Raw genomic sequence first — 16,800 nt, 5'->3', positions numbered from 1 at the left:
GTTCCACAAGATTTTGCTCTTGAGGATGCTTGAACCCGAGTCTCCTGGAAATTTCACCCAAATTTTAACCACTAAACTTCACCCTTGCGGGTCTCATCATTTGTTTATCTATCATATTTGTCATTTATTTACCCCATATATTAAGAATGCATCTGATGTGCATTTGACCTACAACATCTACAAGGTCCCAAGTTCACTCTAGATTGTTTTTTAAGGTGTACCCTCCGTTTGAAAAATTGGAAACTTTTGAGTGACTACAACTCTCGGCCACTAGTTCGGAAAGCAATGATTTTTTGTCCAAAACAAAAACCTCGTAAAGACGATCAATTTATTGCAAAATCGATCTCGGTGTCAAGCGGGGTAGCTCCCGCTGAAGGCCTAAAGCAATTGTAGCAGCTCTACGATATAACCCTCTCTTCTGCTACTGGTGGACTGTCAACAGAAAGGACGACAGTCATAGGTCGAGACTATTTAATCTCGGGGGCACCACTGAATAAAAAAACAAAACATGTCATAGTACAGGAAAAAGATTCAATCGCTCTCATAGGGAACCAATACACAGTATTGAATATCGCTTACAGTTTTAAGCCCGAAAAATCCATAGTAATACCATAATTTCTCGACGGAAACAAGCATTTTATAATGTACAAGCATGTAGCAATATTTCTACTGTACTTGACTAGCATTTCAAAAGATACAGACTAACAAATCTCACCTTAATCCCTACGTTTAAAATCGCCATTAGAGAGTAGAAATAAGAACTGTAGGTATAAAGGTTAGCAGCATTTCATGATTCCTCTTGACGAGCTTGTGCAGCAGCTATCTCAGAATCTAACTTGTTCTGTTCAGAAACTACTCACTGACATGTTTAGCTACAGAGATCATGTCATGTATTACGCACGGATCCAGACCGGCTCCACCACGTTTGGTTAGGTCACAAATAAGACCTTGCCGGTTTACAGAGATGGAAATAGTTGAACGCATTCGGGATTCTTCCTCTGCAGTTGCATCTACCATGTAGTGTTTTCCCACCTAATGACCTAAACAAACATCAAAAGTGGCACTCAAATAATGTAGGAGCCAAAACAGAATTAATGAGCCTATTTAAATCATTCGTTTGATTTATATTGTTCTCATTTGACTTTCGTCATGCACCAATGTCGACTATGGTAGCTAATATCTTCAAATATATGGATATTGCAATGAAAGAACAGTTATTATCTAGCCTCTAGTGTGTACAGCGAAATAATATCCGTCAAAGTTCACACCATTGTACCCAAGTCAAATAGCAAGGATATAAAGAGGGGGTAATCTTCATACAAGATGATAAAGAAAATATGAACCTCTGTCAATTTAATTGACGGGGACTGCAGAAGTGTCCAAATGTAGAAATTCTTCATCACTGACATCAATTTCTGGCTGATCACTTGAAGAACTCGCGTCAGCAGCAATGACCTGAACTCGTGGTACTCCTGTATCGCACACAGGAGTTTAATCCCTTAAGCAGATGCTCCATCAAGCTCTAACACCTACCTAGACGTAACAACAGTGTTGAGATTAGTTTCACAGTGACATCTGCATTGGATTCGGTACATTTATAATACTTCAAGTTCCTAACCTACCAACTTACCATGCATCTAAATAGTGAGAACATGAAGTCTCCAAAGGAAGAAAAGACAAACTGACAAAAAAAATTAGTTATCGGCTTAAAGCAAATCAATATTATATCACTGATTCGTTTTAGGAGTGGGATACCAGGATAGCAGTTTGAGAACAGAACAAATTTCACTTTCAGTCCAGCTGATTTCTATATCTTCCAAAGGGTTAGAATTAAATCTAGGTTTCAGTCACAGTCACAGTACCGGCTCTTCCAACCTACCAGCTCCACTTTTTGCCATCATATTAAATCCTTGTTGCAGTCACGGTCACAGTATCCCGTCTTACTCTCTTACAGCCTAATCTTGCTAAATATGGCTAATATCACCTCAAAATGAAGCCGCATTAATTTTCAAGACCTTTAGAGAACATTTCACATTTTGGTTTCGACCTTAATTTAAAACAATGAATTTTTTTTCACTGCAATATCCTTGATTAACCATTAATGCATTGATGATACAACAAATATCTTTTGAACAAAAAATTCCTACCAACTCCACTTTTACTTCCCAATAGGCCTCGCTGAAGAGCAAGAGCCAGCTCTGATGACAATTCTTCACCTCCTTTGCCATATGACATATGCTAACACTCAGTAAGTGATGTCTGATAATTTTAGAAAGTTATACAAACAAGGAATCAAATAAAGGGGGAGACTAAACCAAGGGCACACAATAGAGAAGCGGATCACACTCAAGAATTTGACCAAACCAACGAATAGTAAAGTTTAGAAAGGGAAGATGAAATTGGAAGTGCTCTATTCTTTCTAAGAGAATCTAGAAATTTAAACAAAAATCTTGCAATTATAGAAATCTTGTAGAGAAGAAAGCACAGCAAAACCATGTAAATGCAAAAGAATATAAACATTGTCGATCAATTCAGACTTCAACAATGCAGGGAAACTCGGCATGAGCTACTTAAGATCCCAAACTTTCATTATTAACACTAGTGTGTATTTGTTTTTAGAAAAGTAATTCTTGGCCACTGTAGAAGTATACACGAATACATATAAAGTAGTGCGATAATAATTATTTCCTATTAATCTATTACTCCGTATCTGATAAGACTAATCTCTACGTCACTCTAAGATTTGAGATGTGTTGGATGAGAGGCCAGTCCTCCCCATTCGGTTGTTGGCATCTTTCACTGAAACTCTCGGAACACCACCCAATGTGGAGTTTCTGGAGAGAGGTGAGTTTGGGCATCCATTTTGGCACAGATTTCGGTTTGGGTAAATCCACAATGATAATATCACGGAGGGAAGTGCAGTACTGCATCCCCTCTGGCAATTCCTCCATCTTATTAATTCCATCCAATGCCAAGAATTGAAGGGTAGCAGCAATGTTATGCCATGACATCAAACCCAACTCCACGTCTGGACAGTTATGTATATGCAAATTCTCCAGGCCAGAAAGATGCTCCAACCATCCTCCCATGCTCTTAAGTTTGGGGCAACTTCCAATGATTAGGGTTCGCAGGGAAGACAACAAACCGGCCTGAAACAACTCCCTTACTTCTCCCAAGCTCTCTATTCTCTCATCACTCAGTATACGTATCTGTACAAGAAATTGAGAGTACTCGATTGGCATTGATTTCAGCCACTCCAAATTGTTGATTTCCAGTCTCTTCAATTTCGGATATGACAACGGTGGCTGGTGACAAGGTGTGAACGTCATAGTTCTTCTGAAATCATATATTACGAGATGCTCGTGTTGCGGACAAAAAGGAACAAACACCATCTTTTCACAATATTCTATAGTGAGATTCTTTAGTAGAGAAAAACAGGGAGATGATACCCACTCTACTTGTCCTTCTTGGCTGCTTGCACTGTTATTAAGATGGACCACATGTGACCCTAATTCTGATCTACGCCACCATCCTTTTAACTTGGGCAACTTAGAAATCTCAAGCTTATTGAGGCAGGGAAAAAAGGATGATCCTTCACCCAAGACAAGTATTTCTGAGTCTCCATCCATGACATACTCCATATTCGACAAATTCAGAATATCTAGCGTTTTAAGGTAGGGAAGTTTCCCAATCTGCCAAGGCAGATAGAGCAGCTTGCTGCAATCTTGGATCTTCAAAGAGACAAGATTAGGGAAATCAAACGACACCGAGTTATCCCTCTTCCCTGGCCATCTCTGTATCGTCTCACCATGATACCCATTCAACTCCAACGTCTTGATATCATGATGAGGCTGCATCTCTTCCAGTAGTGCTTGCTCAGACTCCATGCTTCCATACTCCTCCCCGCGTCTAAAGTTAATGACAATAGTCTCTAGGTGTTCCTTACTCCATAAATAGCCTCCCCCGCCATGTTTTTCCTTCACAAATTTTGCATTCTTAAGTACTGCAATTTGAATACTCAAACTCCCTTTTAATTTATTCAGGTGACATAGGTCTTTCAACCCATTAAAACATTGCTTTGAAGTTGAACCTGGTCGAGCACCAACCACAAATTGGCATAAAGTTTGCAGATTGGTCAACATACCTATGCCTGCCGGCATTGGCATATAACTCAGTGCATGACAGCCAACTATATCTAAGGTGCTTAGATCAACTAGCTTGCTCACATCAGCTGGGAGTTGTTTTAAACTGTTACAATTATATAAATTCAAAGTTTGGAGATTTACTAGCTTTGTTATTGACTTTGGAAGAACTTTCAGATCACGATTGTATGAGAGGTCTAAACTCCTCAGATGCAACAGTTTACCTATTGATTTTGGTAAACTTTTGGCCTTTGAATAACTCAAATCTAAAGACCTTAAGCATGTCCATTTCAGTATTGCTTTACTACTTGCTAGTAATTGGTCCACTCTACACTCCTCAAAATAACCCTCAAGTTGAAGCGACGTACGAATATGAGTATTATTGAAGATATGTTGTGCATAAGAGTCACTCACACTGGAAGTATCAAAACTCATATGTGGTGCAAAAGAGACATGGCGAACTCGTTTACCCACACTGGAAGTATCAAAACTCATCCTACAAATTTCTCCGCCTGCTACTTTTTCAGCAAGATCATGCAAAAGATCGTGTATCTTAAACCATACAATCTTCCTGATTTCATCCTCATACATATCTTGGAAAAAACACCTTTGAAGCAATATAAGAAAGTAGTCCTCGCCCAAATTCTCTGAATTAATGTAGCCTTGTGCCATCCAAAGTTGAATCAACAGTTGCTTACTAATCCGCCAATCCTTGGGAAAGATAGCACAGTACGCAAAACAAGCTTTCAAAGAAGGGTTGAGTTGATCATAACTTAACTTCAGTATGCGGGTTATTGTATCATTATTTTCACCAAGAGAGTCTAACCCTTTTTCATGAAATGACAGCCACTTAGACTTGGATTGACCATGCAGAAGACTTCCTACCACTCTAATAGCAAGGGGGACATTGGTGCACTTTTTAACAATTTCTTTGCCAAGTTTAACTAGTTCATCATCTCTTTCTTCTGCTTGAAACGCCATCCTTTCAAACAAATGCCATGAATCGGATTCTGACAAACCTCGCAACTCATGCATTTGATCACCTGCAATCATTTGGGCAGTTGTTTTTGAACGCGTGGTTACAATTATCCAACTCCCCCTTCCCCCTACCTTCAAATACCCTTCAAACTGCTGCCATTGATCATAACTTTCAGTCCACACGTCATCTAAGATGAGCAAATATTTTCTCCCTCCTAGTTGCTTCTTAACTTCATGATGTATCTCCTCCAAAGACGACTTATCATCAATGGATGGTCCTTTCACCACTTTCCTTATAAACGCTTTCAAGCTCCACTGCTGTTCATCCTGATCAGCAATGCAAGTCCATCTCTTTAGTTGGAATGCCTCAGTGATCCTAGGATCGTTAAACACAAGTTGGGCAAGAGCGGTTTTTCCTAAACCTCCCATCCCCATAATGGCAAGCAAAGAAACATTTGGATGATCAATAGTGTGAGAACCCAACAAGACACCTATAATCTTCTCCACATCTTCCTCCCTTCCGATGATTTTATCACATATAAAAGAAGAAGTCTCCTCCTTTGTAAATTTCATAGGTTTACAGTCAACCTTAAAACTAAACTTATCACTCTTAGTGGCAATTTTGTTCAACTTGTCGTTAACCATTTTGACTTTACTTGATAGTCTGTGAATAAGAAGCTTAAACCGGAAAAAAAAGGAGATCACCTTGTTGCTTCTGAGTTGCTTCTGTTTGGCAAGGGTTAGGAACTCATCTAACACATCATCAGCGTCGTAAACAGCATCTTTGAGCTCTTGAATGTAATTCTTCTCCTGGCTGCTGAGCAAGTCCTGCTTGGCATCAGCATCCTCAAGAACAGCTCTGACGGTTTGGACAGTGTTCTGGAGATCATCAAGCTCGGATTTGCAGTAAGAGATGGAGCACACTGACTGCATCAGACCCAAAGTTTGGATAGCAGTAAGGATAGTTTGAACTAAAGACAACGTTGTTGAAAGATCCATGATTGTGGGAAAGGAATGATCTCTCTGAGTTTTTGTTTTGTTTTTCTGTATGTTTGTAAATGCAAGATGTCAGATAAATGAATAAGCAATAATAGAGAGGGCAAGATTTCATAACCACAATACCACATACGCGTTTGTAAATTTTGTTGACTTGGTAAAGACTTTTGTCATGGATATGTCAATGCCAAGTAGGCTAGTAGGACTGGCGTTCGGTTAGATCATATTCATATTCATAATAGTGGATGATGTTAGTAAAATGTACTCCCCTCCGATTCAGACAGATATAAACATTAGCAAAAAGTGATTATTTAAGAAAAGGTGGAAAAGTGAGGGGTAAAGTAGGAAATATTGATTGGGGTCACATGGGTTTAGGTGGATTAAATAAGTAGTTGGTGAGTGAGTGGTAAAGTTGTAAATAGGTAGTGGATGTGAAAGCAATTTAGTTATTTTTCATGTCAAATAGGGTATGTTATCATTGGTGTGGTTCATTCATTTTAGGTAAATGTTATCATCTGTCTGGATCAGAGGGAGTAGTTATTAGCAATTTAGCATGTTTAACTATGAAATTAAATTAGAAGAATTCCTATAGATTTTACCTGGTTCATTCCGGATCCTTAATTCTATTGCGGTTTTTAAAAATCGTTTTAATCTTTTCTCTCGATTTAAATTTTAAGTTTTTATAAAAGAAAGCCGGAATACGATTTTAAAACCCCTAAGTTTACCTTGACCTTCCATTACATTTTCGTTCTTCTTTTTTGTTTTTCATCTTCCCCTTTTTTTATTCGCATTTTGAGGCGTGCGTTCACCCATGGACGGTTCGAAAGGATGATTCATGTCAGCCGACCCCAAACCACTGTAATGGAGGAGGAGGAAGATTAACATTGTAATGAGAGGGAATAAATTGAAATTTTTTTGCAGATTAACATTGTAACGGAGGAAAAGATGAAGTTGAAGAAAGGTGGGTCCCGCATTTAGCTTTTACCTGTTACTACAGGTTAATATAGGGGACATTCTGTTAGAAGATAAATAGTGTAATAGTTGGGTATAATGATAGTTAAAATACAGTTTGTAATATTTTGAGAAGCACCCCAATAGTTGAGAGTATTTTCATTAAATAACCCTAATTTTAATATATCATAAAATAAGATTAATGAGTAATAATTTATAAATTACTAGAATTTTAAATTCTGTAAACCTAAGTATAATTTAGATTTAGCATTATATATAATTATGTGAAATAATAATAGTTTATGAATTATTAAACAAGGAGTTAAGAAATTATATGCAATGAATTATTTTTTTACAATCTCTTATTTAAGGAAGTTTAAATTTTTTTTCCATATCACTTGCTTTGGATTATCCAACCCTACCTCTAACTATATGGTGGGAAATACTTTAAAATCAACCATAGAGAAGAAATTATTTTCCCCCATAACATTATGTAAGGAAATCACCCCAGAATATGTCAATCTACTATTTTGGCCGGAAGTTACTAATTACACTTAATATGTTATTTACCAAACTGTCAACAAGTTTACCCCATTTTTGTGTTTTATAAGGTGTACCACTCCTTTTGCAAAAAAAAAGAAGAAAGTGTTGACTGACCATAACTGTCAGCCACGAGTTGTTCGGAAAGCAATGATTTTTTTGTCCGAACCGAAGATCTGGTAAAGACGATCATTCAATCGCGCTGTCAAGCGGGGCAGCTCCCGGTGAAGCTATCGTAGCAGCTCTACGATATAACCCTCTCTTCCGCTACTAGTGGACTGTTGCACAGAAAGGCCAACAGTCATAAGTCAAGACTATTTAATCTCACGGGCGCGGGTGAATAAAGAACAGGAAAAATATTCAATCGCTCTCATAGGGAACCCAAATACTGTAGAGAATATCCCTTAACAGTTTAAAGCCCGGAAAATCCGTACTAGTACCATAATTTCTCAACACAAACAAACATTTTATAATGTACACATGTAGCAATATTTCTTTCAACCTGACTAGCAATATTTCTTTCAACCTGACTAGCATTTCAAAAGTTACAGACTAACAAATCTCACCTTAATCCCTACGCCTAAAATCACCATTAGAGAGTAGAAATAAGAACTCTAGGTATAAAGGTTAACTGCATTTCATGATTCCTCCTGACGAGCTTGTGCAGCAGCTATCTCAGAATCTAACTTGTTTAGAAACTGCTCACTGACATGTTTAGCTACAGAGATCATGTCATGGATTATGCTTGGATCCAGACCAGCCCCACCCCGTTTGGTTAGGCCACAAATATGACTTTGACGGTTCACAGAGATGGAAATAGCTGAACTCATTTGGGATTCTTCCTCTGCAGTTGCATCTACTATATAGTGTTTTCCTGCCTAAACAAACATCAAAATTAGCATTACTATGGTGTAGAAGGCAAATGAGAAATAATGAGCCTATTCAAATCCTCTGTAAACCGATTTATATTGTTCTCATTTGACTTTGGTCATCAGCCATTTGATCAACAGCATTATAAACGAGAATTAATGAGCAGATATGATTCTTTCGGTATGTCCTTGATCAAAAGTGATATAATGGCTGACAAAGTTCATATTATTTGATCACCAAAGTCAAATAGCAACAATACTAGGATACAGTGGGTATTCTTCATACTAGAATGATAAAGAAAATTTGAAACCTTTATCAATGTAATTATGACAGGCACTGCGGAAGTGTCAAATTGTAGAAATTCTTCGTCACTGACATCAATTTCTGGCTGATCACTTGAAGAACTAGCGTCAGCGGCAATCACCTGAACTCGTGGTACACCTGTATCGCTCAGAGCAACCTGCACAAACATAGGAGTTTAATCCATAAGCAGATGCCCCATTAACTAATTAGATGTAACAATAATGTTAGGATTAGTTTCACAGTGACAGCTGCATTAGATTTGGTACATTATACTCCCTCTCATCCACTATTTTCATCCCACTTGCTTTTACGCGGTCTCCAAGGCGACACTATGACCGGGTTTTTTGTGGTGTATATGTTGTTTATTTTTGTCGAAAATTATATTTTGTGATACTTTTATAATAAATTCAAATATTTCAACATATTTCCGGTTCATGTCCATAAAATGTGACCAAGTTTTTTATTTTTATCTTTGGTGCCCTAACGCAACCCTCCTCCTTTCTCCGGGCTTGGGACCGGCAGTGAATGCCTGAAAACACTCCCAGGCGGAGTTCCCAAAAAAATGAAATGGGAAGAAAAATAAGAATGGGAAGGAGTATAATACTTCAAGTTCCAAACCTACCATGCATCTAAATAGTGAAAACTTGAGGTCTCGGAATAAGGAAAAGACAGACTGACAAACAAAAGAATTAGTTATCACGTGAAGCAAATCATTATTACATCACTGTAGGAGTGGGATACGAGGACAGCAGTTTGAGAAACAGAACACATTTCTCTTTGCTCCAGCTAATTTCTATATCTTCCAAAGGGTTGGAATTAAATCACCTATAAGTCTATAACCTTTTATAATTTTAACCTTCTATACTAATCCCCTGAAACATAGCCTAGGTAAAGTGCGAGAAATGAAATGCCAAAATTTGACAGAAGGTGGCAGAATCCAGTTCATCAGTAGATAGGCAAGTGAATGATAACCTTGATGCCGGCACCTAAGGAATCCAGCAAATTCCCATCTGAACTGACCACAAGGCAGTCTATATATAGATCCCAACAGGTCTTCCCCTCGACAATGCACAGAGATGAAAGATCAATTCCAGCCCCTGAAAATATGCGTTAGAATCATTGCCATCATATTAAATCTCGGTTGCAGTCACGGTCACAGTATCCCCTCTTGGTCTCTTACAGCCTAATCTCGCTAAATATGACTAATATCACCTCTAAATGAAGCCGCAGTAATTTTCAAGACCTTTACAGAGCATTTGCATTTTGGTTTCGACCTTGATTTAAAACTATGAAATCCTTCATTTCAATTCCCTAAATCAACCATTAATGTATCGGTAATATAACATAGATCTTTTGAACAAAATTTCCTACCAGCTCCACTTTTACTTCCCAATAGGCCTCGCTGTAGAGCAAGTGCCAGTTCTGACGACAATTCTTCACCTCCTTTGCCCTGTGACATGTGCCCCAATTTAAGTTAGTTATCCAAAAAAGGAATCAAATAAAGGGGAGACTAAAACAAGGGCACAAGTACGAAGCGGATCACACTCAAGAGTTTAATCATCGAATTGTAAAGTTTGAAAGGGAGGATGAATTTGGAAGTGTTCTATTGCTTAAAAGAGAATCTATAAATTCAAACAAAAAATTCAGCAATAAATCTGTAAAGAAGATAACACAGCTAAACTATGTAAATGCTAATAAACATTGTCGATCAGTTCAGACTTCAACAACGCAAGGGAACTCAGTATGAACTACTTCAAATAAGATAACAAATATTCATCAGAAACAGAACAATAAACAAACTACATACCTGATGCATTGGTGTAGCTGTTGCACTGCAATCAACGTGTATTGAAACCTTTCCATGATCAGGTCGAGAAGAACTAGGTCTACCGAGTTCAGCCTGCATTTCGCCTCAAATACATTATAAACAACCTTTAACAAAACGGAGTAAAAATTAAAAAACCAGTTTACTCAAATGTACTTCATGCGTCACAATCATTTGTTTACCTTTTTTATTCTTTGTGAAGGGTATTATAACCAAGGTACACAAATGATTGGGACGGAGGGAGTAAACACAGAAATTTAATATCCACTACCTTCACACTTGCAATAACATCAGTTCCACCTATCTTGATTCTAGCCGACCCGTTTGCCTATCATAGATTTAATGGCAAAAACAAGGATCAACTTATACCCCCAATTATACAACAATGCAACTAACTAACAAACTGAATTCGACAAAAACTCGAATCTACACTGAAAAAGCATTTCATTCTACAAGAATGATAAAGTTACCTGCGGAATGACACCGGTCTCAACATTAACAGGCCGATAAGATAACCGGTTTCGGCCGTCGCAACGAAGGTCTTGCGCAATACCACCCCTTCTAAAATTCGTTTCTCCTCTAGATAGTCCTACCATTCTATCAAACATTGAAAATGACCAAATGTCAGATTATTCATACCGTTTTAGTACTAATTTCCCCAATTTGAACTGATTTCTCCATTAAAATATACCCAAATTACACAGACAATATATAAAATTACAGCATGAAATTAATACAGCAGGTCAATTACAAATTCAAATAAATTTTCCCCAATTAAAAGATGAACTATACGAAGAAGTATAAAACCCTAGAATCTAGTAGTGTACCTGAATGCAGCCTTAGTCTTTGGTTGCTGTCGTCGCGGGTTTTGTTTTTGGAGTGAGGGAAGTGGGAGACTGGGAGAGTGTAATGGTCTGGCTTAGAGACAGGTGCTCACTGGGCTGGGCTGTGTCGGCCATGGGCGGGCCGGGCTAAGGGTTGGCAGCACTAGCACGGCACAGCCGCACAGGTGAGGGACCGGGCTGAGTCAGTGTTGGGAAGGTTTTGTCCAGCCCGAGCCCAGCCTACATAGTATCGAGTCAGGGCGGGGCGAGCCAGGTGTCACGGTCCGAAGCTTTGAGTCGGGGCGTGACGCGCACCCTTATCTAAACACTCGACAAGAATGCAAGCGAGAGCGTCAAGCACTAGTGTTTGTCAAGCACTAGTGCATTCGTAATCGGTCTGGGTTGTGGGTGTTGGAATCCTAGTCTCGATCGACACTCACGGGCTTGTTAGTGAAGTAAAGGCAAGAGTCATCCACAAGAAAGCAACAACAAACAATAAGAAGACAACTTGGTAGGAAGTAGATTTTTGATTGACTAGTACTCCTAAAGAGGGAAATTTGATATTTACATCCTGGTAGCAGGAAACATTGAAAGTGTAGAATAGCGATATACCTATTTATGGAAAGAAAAGTTATACTAACTATGCTAAACTAGGAAAGTATTTACTATAAATATACAAGGGAAATGAAATTACATAAGTATAAATAAATCTAAGGGTTCGAAATGTGCGGATCATCACACCGGGCTACCTATATTTTTAATTTTTTAGTGTTTGGACTGGGCTAAGGAAAATGCGGCACTGGTCCGGCTCGAGGGAAGGAACGGGCTGACACACGGGCTGGCTGGGCCGTTGAAAGTCGGCCCATGAGACTGGGCCAGATTGGCTCGTCATGTTGAGCACTTATAGTCTGACTGTTGTAACTTGTAAGCCGTAACTCTAGGAGTTTAGAGCTGGTAAATGTTCACCCGATTCGAGAAATTTAACTAAATCGTCCGATATTCAAACTATTAGAACTCGGAAATTGGGTGAACTGAAACCGATCCGATTTGGTCTGAGGTTAAATGGGTAATCTAATAGCAATCTTATTTGTTCCAAATATGATTTGGCCCGTGACCTGATATTGACTCAACCCGATCGATAGGTGACTCGAAATCAACTTAATAATGGCGTAAATAAGACTAAAATGATATTCATTATAATTGTTTTCTCTTAACATTAAAGTAAATATATTTATGCATTGTTTTAACATGAAATTACCTATTTAGAATCAAACACACAAGATAAATATATGTTGAATACCTGGCCCGACCCAACACGAACCAAACCCGACCTGATTTTCATCCACCGATGACCTATCATGAACAATAAGCAACCTGAACCCATCATTGAACCGACACAACCCAAGTCTGATATGACCCAACTCGTTTTGTGTTGGCCTATAATCAACTCGAGTGACCCACGTAACTTGTACTACGAGTTGAATTGGACTCTGAATGACATTAGGAGAGCTTAGATGAACACGTCTAATTTCTACCTTTAGTCCTATACTTTATTTGTTTGGAAGAACACAAAATCTCATTGAAGACGGCACGTATCCGTCACTTTGGAGTGACGGATACCATTTCCTCTCACAAATGACTCAAATAGAGGAGAGAGGGAAGCACATGGGGGTGCCCCCACCTTATCCCCCCTATCCGTTTTGTGAGTGACATTACCCGTCACTTGCTCCGACCCGTTTTCAGCAAGACTAACTGAAGGAAGAAATGAGACATAAGTTCACGTTATTTTGGTCAGTTTTAGACTTATCATCCCTACTTGTATACTCTCAAAAGAACGTAAATGGGTGCGGAAAATTAAGCCACATCCCGTTCTAGGAAGGTTTGTTCTTTTTGACAGAAACCCATAACGAGCACTAATTCATAGATAGAAAATTGAAGCTTACAACATCACCAATGTCTAATATGATATCAAAGCAAACGGCCAAATGTAGCCTTAGAAATACGAGAAACTCGCTTATTTATATTAAGTGGTAAGATTACTTCGGTACCCTTACTAGTTACTAGGGGTATATTACCACTACACCCTACTTACATATACGAGTAATTTCTTCGTCCAGCAAATTAGGCGATGTAGTACATAGGATCAGGCAACTTGAATGTCCTCAAGCCAGGGTACGGTCCTAATAAATCACTCCATTGATCACCAATGTTCCCTATTATTTTGTACCCCTTCTTCTCCAAATTTTCCCTATGCCTTGATTTGTACTCCACTGCTTTCAGCTTAGATTCATTCGATGTCCTGTCACATAAACCAAGCAAATACTTTTCAAAGACAGTTTTCTATAAGTATATACTCATATTATAAAGTACTCCATATAATACTCCGCCCTTTCATTGGTCTTTTATTTACCTTGAATTAAATGACACATTAGCTAGTCTCCCTTAAAACGGTAATATCCATATTAGAGATTACTCTGTATAATACTCCGTATTGCATTCTTTTTTTTTTTTTTTTGTCTCATCCAGTCATCCATCTCTATTTAACTAAAGGCGAATTATTTTTTGATTTTAAACAAGAATTTGTGCTGCGCATGTGTGTAAACGGAGCAATCGAGTTCAATTCATCAACATCCATGAAACGAAAGCTAACTATATATCATTACGTGTTTATCATAACTTCAACAATTAAGTTATACATCCATTTCACAAGAATGACGTGAAAACTTACTTGAATATCATTTTGAGCCATTTCTTATAGCCAATATTTTTCATATTGCGGATCTTGAACCGTTTGTATTCTTCATCTGCTCCGGTTAGAAAAACAACCTTGACACCAAGTTCTAGCAATCTGTTGTACAAGTTTAGGACCGATTTTATCGGTGGTGCACTTGCTTCAACCTGCCATTCATTGAAACTTGTCGCATTGTACGGGAACGCTCTGCAAACCCCATAATAATCAACAATCAATTTCACGCAAAAGAACGACCATTGTAACAGGTACAACAGTCTTACAAGATAATTATTGAACTGAATTTATAAGAGCTGAAATTAAATCTAAAAGTACAGGGTCTTACCCAAATCCAACATTAGGCCTAGCATAGTATGGCAAATTTGAGAGGGAAGTCTCGTCTATGTCGAACACCCAAATATCCTTACCCTTACTAATATTTAGGCTATTAACATAGTCGATAGCAGAAGCGGCCACAATGGAACAATCTTGTTTATATTGAGCCCCCAACATGTAATGGCCAACATAATTCTCGCAATCCACTGGAATCGTCTTCCAATCCCTAACATTGTTTGTTTCAACAGCAAACCGCCAGCTTAAACAATTTAAGCCTTGGGTTGGGTGACCTCCTGAACCGCTATGTGGCATAAGGAGGTGAATCGCGGTAGAATGGCCATGGATTACCACAAGCCCTAGTAGGATAAGATTCATAAGATGGAACCCTTGTATGAGCCTCATGTTATTAATTGGTATAATGTTTTTGATTGGTAAAATTATAGAAATGCGTACAATTTATGGCTCGATCGAGAGAGGCAATTTGACACGTGAATAATAGTTTTCTACTATTTATTTTTTTGGTACGACGAAACGTGAATTATTGTGAAATAATGTGTCTTTTTGTGGAGATATTTATTTAAATTATTGAATGACAATGTAAGGACCATGGACAGATGGATGTGGGGTAATGTATATTTAAATTCACAAATTCTTATTTGTTACGGGTATATCCGAAAACTTTTAACATACTATTCGATATCCGATCTGTATCCGAAGTATTCGGATCGGGGATTGATAGTAGGGTAAAGTTGTCACACCCTTATCAAAAACAAAACCCAAATCAATCAATCAATATCTATCTATCTATCTATCTATATTATTAAAGTAAACTTTTTTCGAGCGATCTCAGAGACTCCAACTTTTACGAAACACTTCGAGTACGAACTACCTAATCATACAATATAATAAGCAATTGATAAGTACAAGCTGTTAAAAATATTATCATCGTCATAGTCTATCAAGAATTCTACCACGACTAAAAGATCAGTAATTATAAACTTTTATTTAAGCAGCATTCAACCGGTATAAGTAGCTAAAAAAAAATCTATCATTCGTACAAGTTATGAAAGAGTACCAATTTTATCTTACTTTAGAATCCTAAACTAAAGCAGTAACAATTTTTAGAATTCTGATATAATACAATCATGATTGTCTTCTTATATATATTACCATTGTTGCATGCTTGCATACCGTCATTAGCTTAGTTAGTCAGTTATTCTTAATTGTTAATTGTTGCATGTATTAATGTATTTTATGTATTCGTTACTAATCTCATAATTTGTTCTTTGACTAGGATTTTATGGTGTACAACCAGTCGGATTTATCGACGATACTCATGACAATTAGGCAACAAAGGTTAGATTTTTTTCAAGAAAGCAATTGTATTGGTTTGAAGTTTTAAATGTATAATGAATGGTGTTTTCAAATTGTATTTAGAACTAGAATTTTGGCTCTTTCACATTTCTTAGAGTCCGTTTTTGAAATAATGCTCAAAAATAAAAGAATTGTCGTTTTGGGTCGGTTTTGAAAACAATTATCGAAATGGTGTCCACGTAGGCTCGTTTTTGACGAGCCTGTATGAGGCTTAAACACGCCATACGTATTGGCGTGTTTACTTCAATGAACACGCCATACGTAATGGCGTGTTTATGCAGTTCAAAAAACTAACCAAAAGTCAGTAGCAACATAAGGAAAGACATAGAACACGCCATTACGTATGGCGTGTCTTGAAAGGTAAACACGCCATTACATATGGCGTGTTTTAGCAGCCCAATTTTCCAACCCCTTTCCAGTGGCTGATCAAATTGCCAAAAACTAAACACGCCATACGTAATGGCGTGTCTTCCTCTTTAAACACGCCATAGCGTATGGCGTGTTTAGCCAGTTGTATTTTTTTTTTTCATTGCTGCACAAATCCCCTTCGTTCTCGTATCTTTCCTTTGCCAAAACAGAAAACCAAACTCAACAATGCTCAACAATGCAAAGGACAACACAAACCATTGCCTATTATAAATAAAAACCGAGTTTACACAACACATAAGTTTCGCACAAGGGGATTAAAATCTAAGTTTTACAACTAAAATGTCAAAGAAATTAACCATCTAAAATGTCAAACAAACCATTAATCTTCTAACTATTACATCAAGTCCTCAAGTCTTCTTATTGCTTTTTCGTCGAAGGCGATTCCAAAACCCTTTCTTAGGCTCCGGGGTACCTTCTTCATTGACGGGTGACATTGAAGACATGGAAGGCATTGAAGACATGGCCGGCATTGAAGACATGGAAGGCATGGAAGACATAGAGTGT

General features: G+C 37.9%; 3 protein-coding genes across 5 annotated transcripts; all 3 read right to left on the bottom strand.

Moving 5' to 3' along the window:
- Positions 1 to 517: 517 nt before the first annotated feature.
- Positions 518 to 7,832, bottom strand: LOC141611135 (putative disease resistance protein RGA1). Of its 2 annotated transcripts, XM_074429583.1 has the most exons (5): positions 7,725 to 7,810; positions 6,842 to 6,972; positions 2,148 to 6,164; positions 1,344 to 1,533; positions 518 to 1,040 (listed from the first exon to the last, which is right to left on the bottom strand). In XM_074429583.1, exon 3 carries the CDS (start codon positions 6,117 to 6,119, stop codon positions 2,727 to 2,729), a length of 3,393 nt encoding a protein of 1,130 aa, XP_074285684.1. In that variant the 5' UTR covers positions 6,120 to 6,164; positions 6,842 to 6,972; positions 7,725 to 7,810; the 3' UTR covers positions 518 to 1,040; positions 1,344 to 1,533; positions 2,148 to 2,726. The 2 variants fall into 2 exon arrangements, with proteins under 2 accessions (XP_074285684.1, XP_074285683.1); XM_074429582.1 differs by lacking the exon at positions 6,842 to 6,972 and having other exon boundaries at positions 7,725 to 7,832.
- LOC141611138 (uncharacterized) lies at positions 7,725 to 11,550 on the bottom strand. 2 transcript variants are annotated; one of them, XR_012528520.1, is made up of 9 exons: positions 11,433 to 11,550; positions 11,076 to 11,202; positions 10,877 to 10,933; positions 10,588 to 10,680; positions 10,152 to 10,230; positions 9,753 to 9,877; positions 8,788 to 8,937; positions 8,174 to 8,485; positions 7,725 to 7,885 (listed from the first exon to the last, which is right to left on the bottom strand). XR_012528520.1 is itself a non-coding variant. In XM_074429591.1 (8 exons), exons 2-8 carry the CDS (start codon positions 11,199 to 11,201, stop codon positions 8,246 to 8,248), a joined length of 870 nt encoding a protein of 289 aa, XP_074285692.1. In that variant the 5' UTR covers position 11,202; positions 11,433 to 11,550; the 3' UTR covers positions 8,006 to 8,245. The 2 variants fall into 2 exon arrangements, 1 of the variants encoding a protein (XP_074285692.1); XM_074429591.1 differs by lacking the exon at positions 7,725 to 7,885 and having other exon boundaries at positions 8,006 to 8,485.
- A 1,775-nt stretch (positions 11,551 to 13,325) lies between these two features.
- Positions 13,326 to 14,989, bottom strand: LOC141611130 (acid phosphatase 1-like). Its single transcript, XM_074429579.1, has 3 exons — positions 14,504 to 14,989; positions 14,158 to 14,367; positions 13,326 to 13,728 (listed from the first exon to the last, which is right to left on the bottom strand). Exons 1-3 carry the CDS (start codon positions 14,893 to 14,895, stop codon positions 13,551 to 13,553), a joined length of 780 nt encoding a protein of 259 aa, XP_074285680.1. The 5' UTR covers positions 14,896 to 14,989; the 3' UTR covers positions 13,326 to 13,550.
- Between the last annotated feature and the right edge of the window lie 1,811 nt (positions 14,990 to 16,800).

The sequence above is a fragment of the Silene latifolia genome, chromosome 11 (assembly GCF_048544455.1).
Source record: "Silene latifolia isolate original U9 population chromosome 11, ASM4854445v1, whole genome shotgun sequence".
NCBI classification, from domain to species: Eukaryota; Viridiplantae; Streptophyta; class Magnoliopsida; order Caryophyllales; family Caryophyllaceae; genus Silene; species Silene latifolia.
Note: the sequence above shows the minus strand (reverse complement) of the source record. Positions and strands in the feature narration are given on the sequence as shown.